This window comes from Columba livia, chromosome 1, assembly GCF_036013475.1.
Source record: "Columba livia isolate bColLiv1 breed racing homer chromosome 1, bColLiv1.pat.W.v2, whole genome shotgun sequence".
Taxonomy (NCBI): domain Eukaryota; kingdom Metazoa; phylum Chordata; class Aves; order Columbiformes; family Columbidae; genus Columba; species Columba livia.
The window spans coordinates 23,072,299-23,085,094 of record NC_088602.1 but is presented as its reverse complement, the minus strand read 5'-3'; the positions used below and the strand labels follow the sequence as shown (position 1 = coordinate 23,085,094).

Sequence of the window (12,796 nt, the reverse complement as noted above, 5' to 3'; positions counted from 1 at the left end):
TACCCGAGGTGTGCACAACACACAGACGCTCACGGGAACAGTGTGCGGACAGACAGGTATACAGACAAGGTGTACACCCGGTGTACACACATACAGAGCACAGGCTCAGACACATGCACCCCCCGCCGCACCCGTGCGTCCATCACCGGTGCAGCAGCTGAGCACAGACACACGCGCGCACCCGCGCAGCGCTGCACACGAGCGCGCAGCCGCGGGCAAGGGCGAGGCGCGGGAGCGCGCCCGGCGCACACGGGCACACGCACGTCTGTGCGCGCGCAGCCCCGCAGGTGGGTGGGGGAGCGGGAGGAGGAAGAGGAAGAGGAGGAGGAAGAAGGGGAAGAGCCGGGCCAGGCTCCACCCTCCCGGTGGTCTGGCCGGTGTCTCGGCTGCTGCGGCGGGCTGGCGGCTCGGCCGGCAGGTAAGAGCCGCCCGGCGCGGGGGAAGGCGATGCGGGCCGGGGCGGGAGGCCCCGCGGGGTCCGGGCAGCGGGGCCAAAACCGCCGCCCCAGGGCCTGCCTGCACTGACACATCCCCCGGCCCGGGCACAGGGTCACAGCCGGTGGCACCACACGCACACAAAAGGGTAATGTCCCCGCCGTGCACACCCGGGAACGCAAACACAGCAGGACACATACCAGCGCGCAAACCCATGCGTGAAATGAAAATAGCGTCTTTCCAGCCTGTGTTTACATGGGACAGCGTAGGACGACACACGCCAGCAGCTCCCGCAAGGTGGAAGACATCTCCCGTGGCAGCTGCGCGGAGCTGTAGGCGCTGCAGCGCTCACGCGTGCAGCAAAACACGTCCCGCGGGTGCGGGGACAGCGGCGTGTCCTGCGGCTCCCGCGGTGCCCGGCGCTGTGCCCTACAGCTCCTCGGGACTCCCGGCAAAGTCACCCGGGTTTGATAACGCACTGACAGAGATGCACACAGCAAAATACGTGCTGTGTTACATGAAGAAAAATCACTCCACAAAAAGTTTTATTGATTTCCTCTCAAGGCAAAATTGAGTAGATTTAATAGCAACAAAGAAGGAAGGAGAATAAAGGCAAAAACGTGTTAAGCTGAGCAAGACTGTGACTTATTTAAAATAAACTGTTATTTCATTGCTGTGATACTGTTACTTAGAAGTCAGTAACTGACAAAGACAAGCTAGCTCCCTCTGAATGCAAGATAGTTATAGTATTTTATAATGCACCAAAGCGTTACCAAGGTTACAGTCTGTAAGTCTGCAGTGCGCAGTCTGCAGCTGGTTTATGAAACCATTTTAAAAATAAGGACTTACTGGTTTTTGTGTGGCTGTGCTGATGATGCGCAGAGATACTCCGGTGCTGGCAGTGAGTGTGTTGTAGGGCCGTCACCACAGCCAAGGAAAACCCGTGTTTCCCTGGGGCCACAGTTCTGGTTTGGACTTGGCAGGGGCCTTTCAGATTGTCTGCACCTTCTCCATGCCCATGGATAAATATTCACACAATGTCATACACATATATATGTATGCATATATATATATTTATCAAGGGGAGTCACATTCCTTCCTAGGCAAAAGAAGTGACATTCCTGCCTGCTCTTCTGGTACAACCTGGTTTTGGTTTCTTGTGTCATCCTTGACTTTTCCTGGACTTGATGCCTTTTAAATGTGGAATACCGAAACTACAAATACTCCACAGGTTGTTCTTTACTTCTAAAGATTTTGCAGCTGTTAAAAAATGGCCAATTTCTGGAGTTTTTAACAAAATGCAAATAATGGTCAAGTGCGGCAAAATTACCAGGGGGATTCCAAGAAGCAGAGAGAAATGAGGAAAAATTTATAATGGAAGAAACGCCACAAAGATCACTCTCACTAGTCTTCAAATTTCAAGTGCTTGTGTATTTTGAGGCTTGTTTTGAAAGTATAACTTCATGAGTAGTGCCAAGATAGACGTCTGTAACAATTTATTTAAATTTTAATTTGCATATGAACGTGTTGCTTGTTTTCCAGTGCATGTATTGCAGGCAAATCTTATCTGTGTCTTTATTTTTCGCTTTTTTCATCATTCAAGAAGAAAAAAAAAATATAATTATCAGCCTTTTTGTTAGATGATTCTGGTAAAATGTCTACAGCAAATTGCACTGTCCAAACAGTTAATGCTCCTTAGGTGTATGCTTTCCGTATATAAGAAATCTAAATAGTTTTGATAACTGGAAGAAATCAGCCTACAATAAATAGGAATGTGCCACCTTAAATTTAATGTTTATGAAAAACTTTAAATGTCTGATAAAATAGGTTTAAAATTAAGGCACTGTTTTCACTTTGAGGCGTGGCTGAATCTATGCGATTTGAGCTTAAATGACAGTAAAAACACTTTTTTTTTTAAGGTTACTGAAATAACAGTGAATAATCCATGTAAAACCAAGTAAATAGCTGGAATACTTCCACAAAATGACATTTGGAAAACTGAGAAAAATACACAATTTGGGGTCAGTGCTATGAGAAGCAAGTCGCATGCCTAGCTATGGAAGAGTTTTCAGCCCTGGGATAAACCATATTTTCAAGTATAGTAATGGTTATTTTGTCATGTTTTAATGCCAAGGTGAAGATTATGCATGGCAGTCTTACTCTGTGTGGTCAAGGCTTTGAAATTCCAAAACCTTACAAAACATAGAAGAGTCAGGCTGTATATGCTGGCATGGCTGCTGTTGGAATATAGCACAAGTGGCCACTTCGTTCACTACGGGATTAGAGCAGTTCTGGATTAATATGGCTTAAATTAAACACTTTCCAGTGAGGAGTATCAGGATTGGGAAGGAAGTCCTAGAGTTAGATACTTCAAGAAAATAACAATTTATTTGGCAACAACTTCTCCCTTGTAACCATTGGCTAAACTCTACACATAAAAAGGTTGTGTAGGAGTAGATGGTCTTGTGAGGAGAAATGAACTGGATATTTTAGATTCCTTAAAGGGGTTCGGGCTCAAACTTTAAAATACTGAAGATAAAATAAACTCCTAATAAATTTTGTTTGTTAGATTTTCTCTCTGAGTTATAGCCTTCTGTTACTGGACTGTCACTGTTGATTGCTTATTCTGTATAGTAACACCACACATCTTTTTGAAAGAGGACTAGAGTTTTCTGAACTGGCATCAAGTCTTTGTAATATAACTACAAGAATCTGACTGATGGGGTTAACTTGGTTTTTCTTCTTCTCTGCTTCCTCAGAATGACAACCTCTTGTGTGATGAAACTTTTATGTCAAGCAACCAGACATGAGAATAGACATGCAAAAAGATTCTTTGGTACTCTTCTGACACAAACACCACAAAAGAGGGTCTTTTCCCCATTCTGTGTGCTGGTACCTGACCCTAGAAAGTCAACTGTGTTTGGACTTGCTCAACCATTTTGTACAGCTGAAAAATCTCACACAGAACCGAAAAGGAAAGCAGCATTTGGAAGTGTTGGGCGAAGAATTCCTGATCGGATTTTGCACTTAATCAACCAGGATGGAGAGAGCTTAGGAAATATGCACCGAGCAGAGGCACTCAAACTTATGGATCAGCATGACCTGAAACTAGTTCTCCTTCGTGCGAATGCAGAACCTCCTGTATACAGACTAATGACTGGGCAGCAGATTCATGAAGAACAGCTTAAACGTGCAGAGAAGAAAAAAGCAAGTCCAAGAGCAGGTATGTACATTGTTGACACTACAACACTGAGCACTTTGAAAAATGCTGCATTAAAAGTGGTTTCAGCAGATGAAATCCTCTTACTTGTATTTGTGTGTAAATCCAAAGCAATGTCACTGCAGTCCACACTATTGAGGATTTGCAGTGGTGAAAATACAATTTTGGATTAGGCTTCATTTCCACGGAGAAGCCTTCTATTGCCTTATCAGGATTTACTATTTTGGTATCTGCTCGCTTTTAAAAAAAACCCTTTTTTTATTTAAGTGAATATAACTGGACCCTGGTTCTGTGAGACTCACAGAATTTCTGTACTTGTGCTAAGGCATAAAGTGACTGGCAGATTTTACAGAGTACTAGAAACATCAGTGTATTTTTGTCACCAGTACTCATTCCCATCTTGCTGCTAGGAAGACAACATCTGGAGTCCTTTTTGTACAGAGTAAGAGAGCAACTTTTTCAATATTGGAACACTTTTCAGTGTTTTTTCTTAAGTCAGCCTGCTCCAGCAGTTTAACAAACTGAGTTTAGCAAAAGGTTTGAGTTTTGGAAAAGTTATCTGACCTTGTATCCTCTTTTCTATTTCTCAGGCTAACGCAGACACCTGTGGTTTGGTTAGAGTTCTAATTTTAGAAGAGAGCACTATTGTGGTAGTGCGTTTTTCCGTTCAAGAAACTACAAAAAATATATTCAGATGGTAACTAGAGAATCTTTGAGGAGGAAGAGACCATAAATTGTTCAAATATATTACAATGCATCATATGCCCAGTTGAGTATTGCACTTTACCATTCAAGAAAATGGGCTTGAGACAAAAACCCATCTAACTTCAAAGCTTTCACATTCAGCTATACTATGTGCTGAACACAGGAATTTGCACACCATGTCTTTAATTCCCATGCTTAACAGTTTATCTTTCTTAGACCTGCATTATGGGTGGTATGAACAAAACTGTAATTAAAACAAAAAATACTAAGCCTTCTGACCCTGAAGAGACTTCACTGTGTGCCTCACACATGCACTTGGTCTCCCAGTTAGGGCAGTGAGTGTGAGATATGAAGTAGCCACCTACTCAAGTGAGGGTGGTGCACGTCGAGACAATGAGATTGGGATGTTATGTATGGGAAAGCAGCACTTGGGGAGGCAGTTACGCAAAGCACCATAGTCTGCTGAAAGAGAGCAGCTGGTACAGGTTTGTCAGGTGCTAAACCAACACAGCTTTACTTCTGTTTTAAACAGAGACGGTTCAGAAGGAGTTATCCTTTTCTTCAGCAATTGCCAAGAATGACTTGGAAACCAAGACTAAACAGATAGCACAGTGGATTGAAAAGAAATACCATGTGAAAGTTACCATCCGGCAAGCAAAGGATAGCACTACAGACATGGTAAGTGGACTCCTGAAAATTGGACCAATCAATTTCATGAAACGGGTGTACTTGGATTAACTTCCCCTGTTCAGTACTGCCAGGATTTTTTAGTGTATCATGTACTGGTCAAGTCTATGTCCCATGAAAGTAATGTTTGTTCAAACACTGCAGTCCCAGAAGAGCAGTCCCACAGGGAGAACTCACATACCGTGTTTTCCTAAGAATGCCGTTATAACGCTGGCTTTAACAGCAGAGTCTGAGAAGTTTCTACTCCTTTGCAGCAACACCCTCTTAACTGGGCTGGTGAATTTTTCCTATCTATACCTCTCGTGACTTTTATATATACCTCCTATGAATACCTCTCATGACTTTTCTAAACCTGCTTATGAATGAAGAACTAATGCTTAGGAAAAGACAAGCTGAGCTGCTCAAACCCAGAGCAGCAAATAGCTCATTTCAGCTAGTGAGAGAAGTTCCTTTTCCCTAGGTTTCCCACAGCAGAGACTCAGACATGGATTCTAAAACTTATTCTAAAATAAATAATTTATTTGCAAGGTACAGGGGGGAGCGGCTCCAGCTGGGCACCTCCTGAAGAGGGACCCTCAGCAGAAAAAATCCACACACAATTACACCCCCACAATACAAACTCCCACTCCCTGCATGTCACTCTGGGCCAGCTGCAAAATTAGAGTCTGGTTTCTCCCTCTTCTTCATTGAATCTCTTCATTTTCATCAGGTGGGATGTCAGTCAAAGTTCTGACGTTCAGTTGCTATTTTGCACCCACAGCTGGAGAAAATAGGTTCTTGGTAACAGCAAAAATGTTCTTCTGTTAGATGCCATTCTGTTCCTTATCTCCAGGGATGCAGCTCCCCTGTCTAGCTTGAAGACTATGTGGCTTGTTTTACTTAAGGAAGCAGAAAGTACAGAGGTTCACAGCTTACAAAAGTTATGCTAAGCAAACTTACTTATGCTAAGGAAATTCTATATAAGCAGTTTCTAAAAAAGTTCTATAAGAAGCAGTATACCAAATAATTCAATAAGCTATGGCAGTCTGTTCCCTAACATAGCTAAACCACAAGCAGGAGACAGTGTCATTACAGAACACCCTGAAATATTTTTCTATCTGTGTTTGTGCATTTAGTCCTGTTTTTCTCCTTCTTTTTAGTTCATGATTTTTGACCAGATTTTGGAGACTGTGGCTGAGAAAGCCACTTATCTTTCTAAGCCAAGAGTTGCTAGAGAAGGGGCGAGTACCTGTATTTTGAGACACATGTCTGACAAAGAGTTGAAAGCATACCAGAAGATTGCAGAACAGAAAAACAGTGAAGCAAAAAAAGATGAAAATGAAGATCTGAAGTCAAGTGAATTTCATCAGTGACCATCAGTGACTTTACAAAGAGGTGTAAAAAAATACGAATTTAAAAAAAATCCTACAAAAATAAAGTTATTGTTGAACTTTGCACTGGTCATTCCATGAAGAATGTTGTCTCAGTGAGCCTTTACTGCAGAGTCAGGATTTCAACAGTTGGTATTTCATTTTCCATGGGCTTATCCATTGTCTTGGTTTCTGTCACAACCGCATCCTTTCCTGGCTGTGTTTTAGGAGGAATGTAGCCGCTCAGACGAGAGGCTAAGCTCCTCTTAGGACGAGAACGCTTTGCCTGGCAGAAATAAGTCTAGAATTAGCACCTTAACATATCTATGGAGCAAAGACTCGGGGCGGGGCGGGCAGGGAGGAGGGTGGAGAAGAAATTAATGAATAGGCCAGAAATGCATTATCTAAAGGAGCTTTGGAAATTAAGTGTAGATAGCTGGCCTGTTTTCCTGCTTGAAGTCACATTCTAAAACATGTAATGTTTACCCTCCTCTGAAGTGATGGGCTATGGTTGAGATTTCAAGCGCATAACTTACTTTCAAGTTCAGCTTCCTTTTTTCAGGGTCATGTACAACTGTGTGCCTTGCTAGGCTCTGCTACAGTTACAAAGAGCAGGGGGGAAAAATAAAGTTAGGTTTATCGTTTCAGATTATGTGATCATATTAGGACAGTTTAAAAATAACAAAACAAAAAAAAGCATACCTTCATTGCAAACACTCTTCCACAGCCTGGATAATCACAAGAGAATGTTTTTTTCTCCTCGTGAAAAGAGAGGATATGGCTTTGAAGGTTAAATACAGTTGTGTAAGTTCTCCCACATCCTTCTCTCGGGCATCCATAGACTTCCCTCTCTACAGCGTGTGTTTTTTGATGCTGCTTGAGGTAATCTTTCCGTTTAAAAGTTTTGTAACACGTACTGCAAACTATCGGCTCTGAGTGAGAAACAGACAGGCAGAGTATAAATTAATAGCTCCTGACAGGAGCTTAGAATCAAACCCTAGTAGTCCTCTAGAACAATGCTAAAATCCACATGAAATGCAAGGAACTCAGAGACTTGAAGAGAATAATCTAGTATGAATTACCCAGATATTAAATCCTACATTGTACAATTTCTTGTTAACTGGATCACAAAGCAAATTTAGTATAGTGAGAAGCATTTTCATCAGTTTAAGGTCTAACCATAATAACAACCATTTTACCAATAAAGTGTTACTAAAAAAGTTTGTCTAGACACAATGACAAGATGATGAAATGAATTCAGCAAGGACTCTTCTTCAGATTAGCAGTTTGCTTCCTATTTGTATCAAAAGTTAAGTTCTGTTTACTAAAGCATTTGGACTTTACCTGTATGACTTTCTTTATTATGTTTCAGAAGCTCTGTCCAAGTTTTTGCAGTATATGAGCAGTTTTCCTTCTTGCATGCATAGCCTATTAGACACAACAGATGTTTACAATCACAAAATAACTGTAATAATATATTCCTGTATGAATATTTGTATAGCATATTAAAAAAATAAGATCGTGACCATACAGTAATATTCCAGAGTCTAAAGAGACTCTGCCTTTCTATAAAGTAGACAGAACGGTTTTTAAACAAACCACAGAAAGTCAAAACTACTTAAAGCTCATGACTGGAGAGGCTAAACAACAAAAAACACATACCTGTCTTCAGAAAGGAAGAGAATACAAATAGCAGCTTTTTAGATACTCTTCCTAGGCCCTTATTTGTTCTTTTGTGTGTGTGTGTGTGTGCGTTTTTCTAGCACTGGAAAGCAGGTTAGCTGTCAACAGTACTGAAAAAATGGACAGGAGTGTAGCAGGATTAGATCAAACATACATTATCACCTCCTGGCAATTCCACTTAAGTACCCTTCACATAGGTACATTAATAACTTTAAAAATGCAAGCCTACATGGTTTTGCCAAGGCTCCATAGGAAATTTGTGGCAGAACTGGCAACTGATCCTAACCTCTGGAGGTCTAAGCCTTAACCATTAGCCCATTCCCAGAAGATGGATTATTGACAAGGAAGCACATAAGGAGAAGAAATGGCTGAAGGAATCCTGAGCGCTTGTCAGACTGCTGCAAGTACATTGTAACTGGCCACTGCAACCCCTTGCAATTGTATCCCATTTGGCTGTTCAAAAGGGGTCTTCTGGTTTTGTCTGTCTGGATCACCAAGCCCAGAATACTTTCATGTCATACACCCCTGCATACTGTCTGTACCGTGAGAAGTCCTTTCTCCTTTGCTAAAATGTACCTGAAGCAAGACAAAAAACTGTGTTACCTTCATGTATCTTCTCGTGCCGCTTTAGTCGACTTGGAGTAGCAAAGTACTTTCCACATCCTTCATTACTACATCTAGGTATAAAGTACAGTGGTTTAATTTCTTTCACTGCATCCACATATTTTTTTGCTCTTTAAGTCAAGAACAATTAAAGTGGACAAAATAATCCAAGTTTCCCCTTGCCTAGAGATGTGTTCTTTCTCCCCCTCTTGTAAAAGTGAATTCCGTAATACGTTGCTAATAGAGGACTCTGATCCCCTCAAGAGTTAAAACTATAGTATCATTTATGCGCATACAGCAAGTTAAGCTTGAGGTAACAAATCAAACCTCACAACATCCCTACTCAGTAGGCTCTTGGATCATAAAAGAGAGAGAGACAGTGGAGGGTTTAAGTGGCTTGCACAGATCTACCTGTCAGAGCAGCAGCAGAGCACTGACAGCATTTTTGTGTCTGTCACCCAGCCACACTAGTGCACTTCAGTTAAGGGGAACACTCCTGTTAAGTGTGTTTCACCTGTAAGAAATACAAGACTAAACTTTGCTTTCATCAAATCTATACTGGTGTGTCACGTAAATAATGGAGCTGCAATGCACAGCTGCTCAGATTGGCGTCCAAGCCTCTCACCTTTTTAAACTACTACTCAGTGTTTGCTTTTTACTTGAAAACACAGCTGCATTTTTCATTGCTGTGCAAGCTCTTATGCTTGTATTTCAGACTGTGTATACTTAAAACTGTTTTTTTTGTTGATTATTTTTCATGTGAATCTGTAACAAATCATAAGACGTCTGGAATGCTGAAGTTACAGAACACCAAGGCTGTTGGTCAAAACAGACTACTGAGCAAAGGACTAGCACAAGAAATGTACTTGCAGCCATGACCACAAATTAATGCAGTTTTTTTAAAATGCCACATCAACAAAAAGGTTGAGAAAGGCATCTGTTTTCACCTGCAGTGTTTAAATGGAATTGTTATAGTTCATTATTAAAATTATCCACCTACTTGAAAGGAGGTTCATTGGTGTGGTGACACAGATGAACTTTTAGTTGTTGATGTTTCCTGAAAGACTTGTTACAGCCTTCAAAGTCGCACTATTTAGGAAATTAAGTTTTCATTAGAGGCCAAATACTGACACCCCAGTCCACATGTGTTTGCTGAAATCCCAATCACAATATTTGAACTCAAACAAATATGGCATAATAACAAGTTGAAGTATTTAATTAGATATGCAAAAAAGAGCTTGTTTAGTCTCCACTTTACAGTACCAAAGGTAATTACTCACCACATATTGCTTTTGCCGATTTTCATGCTTGCGCTTAATGTGCTTCTTTAAGTTTGCCTGTGTTACAAATCTCTGATTGCATCCATCAGCTGTGCACCTGCAAATGAACTGCGTTTTCTTATTATAACTCTCAAGCAGTTGTTTGTTTCCTAGGCAGATACACAAATCATTGGGCAAGAGGAATACACAAAGAGTAATCAGAACTCACAACCCAAATATAAAAATTTGCATTACAGACATGAAAAGCCAGAGGGTAAATTACAATCAAAAGCCACTGGAAAAAACATTGGAAGAGAATTTTAACAAAGCATGTAGGAATTCCTAGCTTCTAATCCGTGACATGCAGCCACTAAGGGCTTAGTAATAGGAGATAACTGCCCTTCTGCCTTTTAATTCTATATTCTAGGGAGAGATCTGTGCATTCCTTTACTCATCTGCTGCGGATCACAGCCAGACAGGAGGTTTTAGGCTGAGGAGGTTCCACATCTCACCCTGTGCACACCGTTAGGGGTACTCAGGGTGGCAAAGCTAGGCATGCATGCTCTGTACCCCCCTCACCCCCAAGTGCTAACTGCCCTTCAGTTCCATAAGGACAAGCATAACCCATTTCAAGAAGTAAAAAATTTGGCCTTACTTGACCGGCTTCTCCCCAGTGTGCGTGAGAAGGTGTCGGGCCCGGTGGAACTCTCTGATGAAACTCTTACCGCAGCCATCGTAACCGCAGACATAGGGCCTCTGACAGAGAGAGGGATGCTCACAGACCAGACCCGCCCTGGGGAGCTCGGCTGATCCCAGGGGCCGCCCGCGGCAGGACCCCCGGCGCCGGGACTTCAGACACGGCCCAGCCAGCGCCTCCGCGTTCTGGGTACCCCAAGATGAGCAGCGGGCTGCCCCAGCCCCGCGAGGGGCCGGCTCAGGCCGCCACCCCGGCACGGCGCCCCGCACCTCAGTCCCACAAAACCTCACGGCGGGGCCCGAGCGGGAACCCCGCGCCGCTGCTCCCGCGGCCCAGCAGCGGCCAACCCGGCTCACCTGGCCCGTGTGCCGGCAGAGGTGCACGTCCAGCCGCCAGGCCTTGTTGAACGTGGCGTCGCAGTCGGGGAAGGAGCAGATGAAGCGGTTGGTGGGAAGCGCGTTCCCGCCAGAGCCCTCCTGCGCGCTGCCGGCCGCCCGCTCCCCGGCCATGCGGGAGGACACGTGACCGCCTGCGAGCGGGAAATGTCCCCTCCCGCCTCCCGTCCCGCCGCCGCCGCTGGGGTGGGATCGGCGCATGCGCGGTGTGGCGGGGTTGGCGGGGCAGTGGGACGGGGGGAGATGTCACCGTCCCGTGTGCCCGCCAGTTGGCGAGGCCGCGGCTGCGGTTGCCCAGCGTGGCACGGCGGTCGTGATCCTGCCTGGCCCGCTGAGGGGCCGTGACGGGTGCGCTGGGCCGCCTCCTCCCCACCGGAGAGCTCTGTCCCGGTCCGTGGTGCCGCCTCCGTTGCCTGGCCGTTTGCAGCCCTGGCTGAGGTGTCTGTGAGGTGCAGGATGTCACCCTGTCACCCCGGCAGAAATGTGCCACTGAGGGGGAAAAAGGCATACTACATGATGGGAGATGCATATTTCCCTAACACAGTCCTTAAAACGACATGTTGGGGTTTTTTGGCAAGTGGTCCTGCCTGGTTCCCACCAAGAAGGCGGTCTGTCTCATGCTGTTCTGTACGTCAGAGACAAAGTTGTCACTTGACACCAGACTTGAAGTCCCAGGACACAGACCAGCTCAGGTTGTAAGGGACCTCGAAAGATCGTCTGATCCAACCTTTCATGGAAAAGGGAGCCTAGATGAGATTGCCTACTCTCCGTTCAGCTGCGTCTTGAAAAATGTCAATGCAGAGGAGAGGATAGAAAAGACTCTTCCTCTTAAGGATTTTCATCCAGTGGGATTGGTATAAACAGAAATGAAAGAAGATCAGAATGTGAAAAGCAATCAAGGGCCAGCCCCAGAGCGCTGGCTGCTTTCCTTGTTAGGATGATTGTGGATGAGAAGAGCAGGGGCTGGGAGAAGGGCCCTGGTGGTTGTTCACATGGAGAAGAATCACCCCAGCCAACTGCAAGTGCTTCCTGCGTCTAGTGTATTGCTGCTCTGATCTCCTCTGCTGTTTCCCCCAGCTCCAGCCCAAGTGCAAGGTCATATGGACCCCAACCCCCCAGCCCTCTTCCTCCTCTCAACACCAGCTTTATTATTTCCTTTATCAGAGCATAGGCTCTTCATCTTTTCCTAAATCAGAAGCTTGTCCCACAGCTAAGGCAGAGCAGATAAAGCATGTGTGAATTATGCAAACTGGATGCCAGAGGTGAACTGCAGTTAGGATAATGTTTCCTTGATCTCTCTGTTTACAGAATTATAGCTGGCTTGTAATGGTGCCAGTGTCCTCAGGAGCCCTTTCTAGGGATTTCTGGGAACCACAGAAACATGTTAGGAAGAGGGTGGAGTTAATCAGTTGGGCTTTCCTGCTGCTATATTCAGCCTCGCAAGCCGCTTCCAACAGATGTTTCTGCTTTTAGGCCACAAGGAACTTTATTGACTGGCTTTCCCTGTATTCAAGAAGCACAAAAAGCTATCAAAGACTTGTTTTCCATTGAGAGCCTTTTCTTCTCAGGTGATGTTTTTCTGTCTTGAGCATAGTGGATTTTAATTAATCTCTCAATAGACTAGTCCCCCAAGAGAAGACATAGCGGATGCCTACCTTACCTGATTATCTCTCCTGTCTGCGAGAGGGATGGGCTGGAAGCGATGGGGAAGTTGCACAGCAGAGCTGTGCAGAGCAGCGCCCAGAACCCTCCGCTCCCCATCA

The 12,796-nt window shown here is 44.4% G+C and overlaps 2 protein-coding genes across 3 annotated transcripts; one reads left to right on the top strand and one right to left on the bottom strand.

The window, feature by feature from the left end:
- The first annotated feature begins 264 nt into the window (after positions 1-264).
- Positions 265-6,481, top strand: MTIF3 (mitochondrial translational initiation factor 3). The gene is made up of 4 exons (XM_065050735.1): positions 265-418; positions 3,195-3,658; positions 4,893-5,038; positions 6,187-6,481. The coding sequence occupies exons 2-4, from the start codon at positions 3,196-3,198 to the stop codon at positions 6,397-6,399; spliced, it is 822 nt and encodes a 273-aa protein (XP_064906807.1). The 5' UTR covers positions 265-418; position 3,195; the 3' UTR covers positions 6,400-6,481.
- On the bottom strand, positions 5,546-11,211 carry GTF3A (general transcription factor IIIA). Of its 2 annotated transcripts, XM_065050717.1 has the most exons (9): positions 10,995-11,211; positions 10,597-10,697; positions 9,963-10,059; positions 9,683-9,771; positions 8,683-8,756; positions 7,741-7,824; positions 7,099-7,328; positions 6,933-6,992; positions 5,546-6,682 (listed from the first exon to the last, which is right to left on the bottom strand). In XM_065050717.1, the coding sequence occupies exons 1-9, from the start codon at positions 11,145-11,147 to the stop codon at positions 6,521-6,523; spliced, it is 1,050 nt and encodes a 349-aa protein (XP_064906789.1). In that variant the 5' UTR covers positions 11,148-11,211; the 3' UTR covers positions 5,546-6,520. The 2 variants fall into 2 exon arrangements, with proteins under 2 accessions (XP_064906789.1, XP_064906797.1); XM_065050725.1 differs by lacking the exon at positions 6,933-6,992 and having other exon boundaries at positions 10,995-11,189.
- Positions 11,212-12,796: the final 1,585 nt, after the last annotated feature.

Coding starts and splice junctions, on each gene's coding strand:
- MTIF3 (XM_065050735.1), top strand. CDS start 3,196: ATGACAACCTCTTGTGTGATGAAACTTTTATGTCAAGCAACCAGACAT. Junction 3,659..4,892: donor AAAAGCAAGTCCAAGAGCAG/GTATGTACATTG, acceptor TGTTTTAAACAG/AGACGGTTCAGAAGGAGTTA. Junction 5,039..6,186: donor AGGATAGCACTACAGACATG/GTAAGTGGACTC, acceptor CCTTCTTTTTAG/TTCATGATTTTTGACCAGAT.
- GTF3A (XM_065050717.1), bottom strand. CDS start 11,147: ATGGCCGGGGAGCGGGCGGCCGGCAGCGCGCAGGAGGGCTCTGGCGGG. Junction 10,060..10,596: donor ACTGGGGAGAAGCCGGTCAA/GTAAGGCCAAAT, acceptor GTTCATTTGCAG/GTGCACAGCTGATGGATGCA. Junction 8,757..9,682: donor ACCAATGAACCTCCTTTCAA/GTAGGTGGATAA, acceptor CTTTATACCTAG/ATGTAGTAATGAAGGATGTG.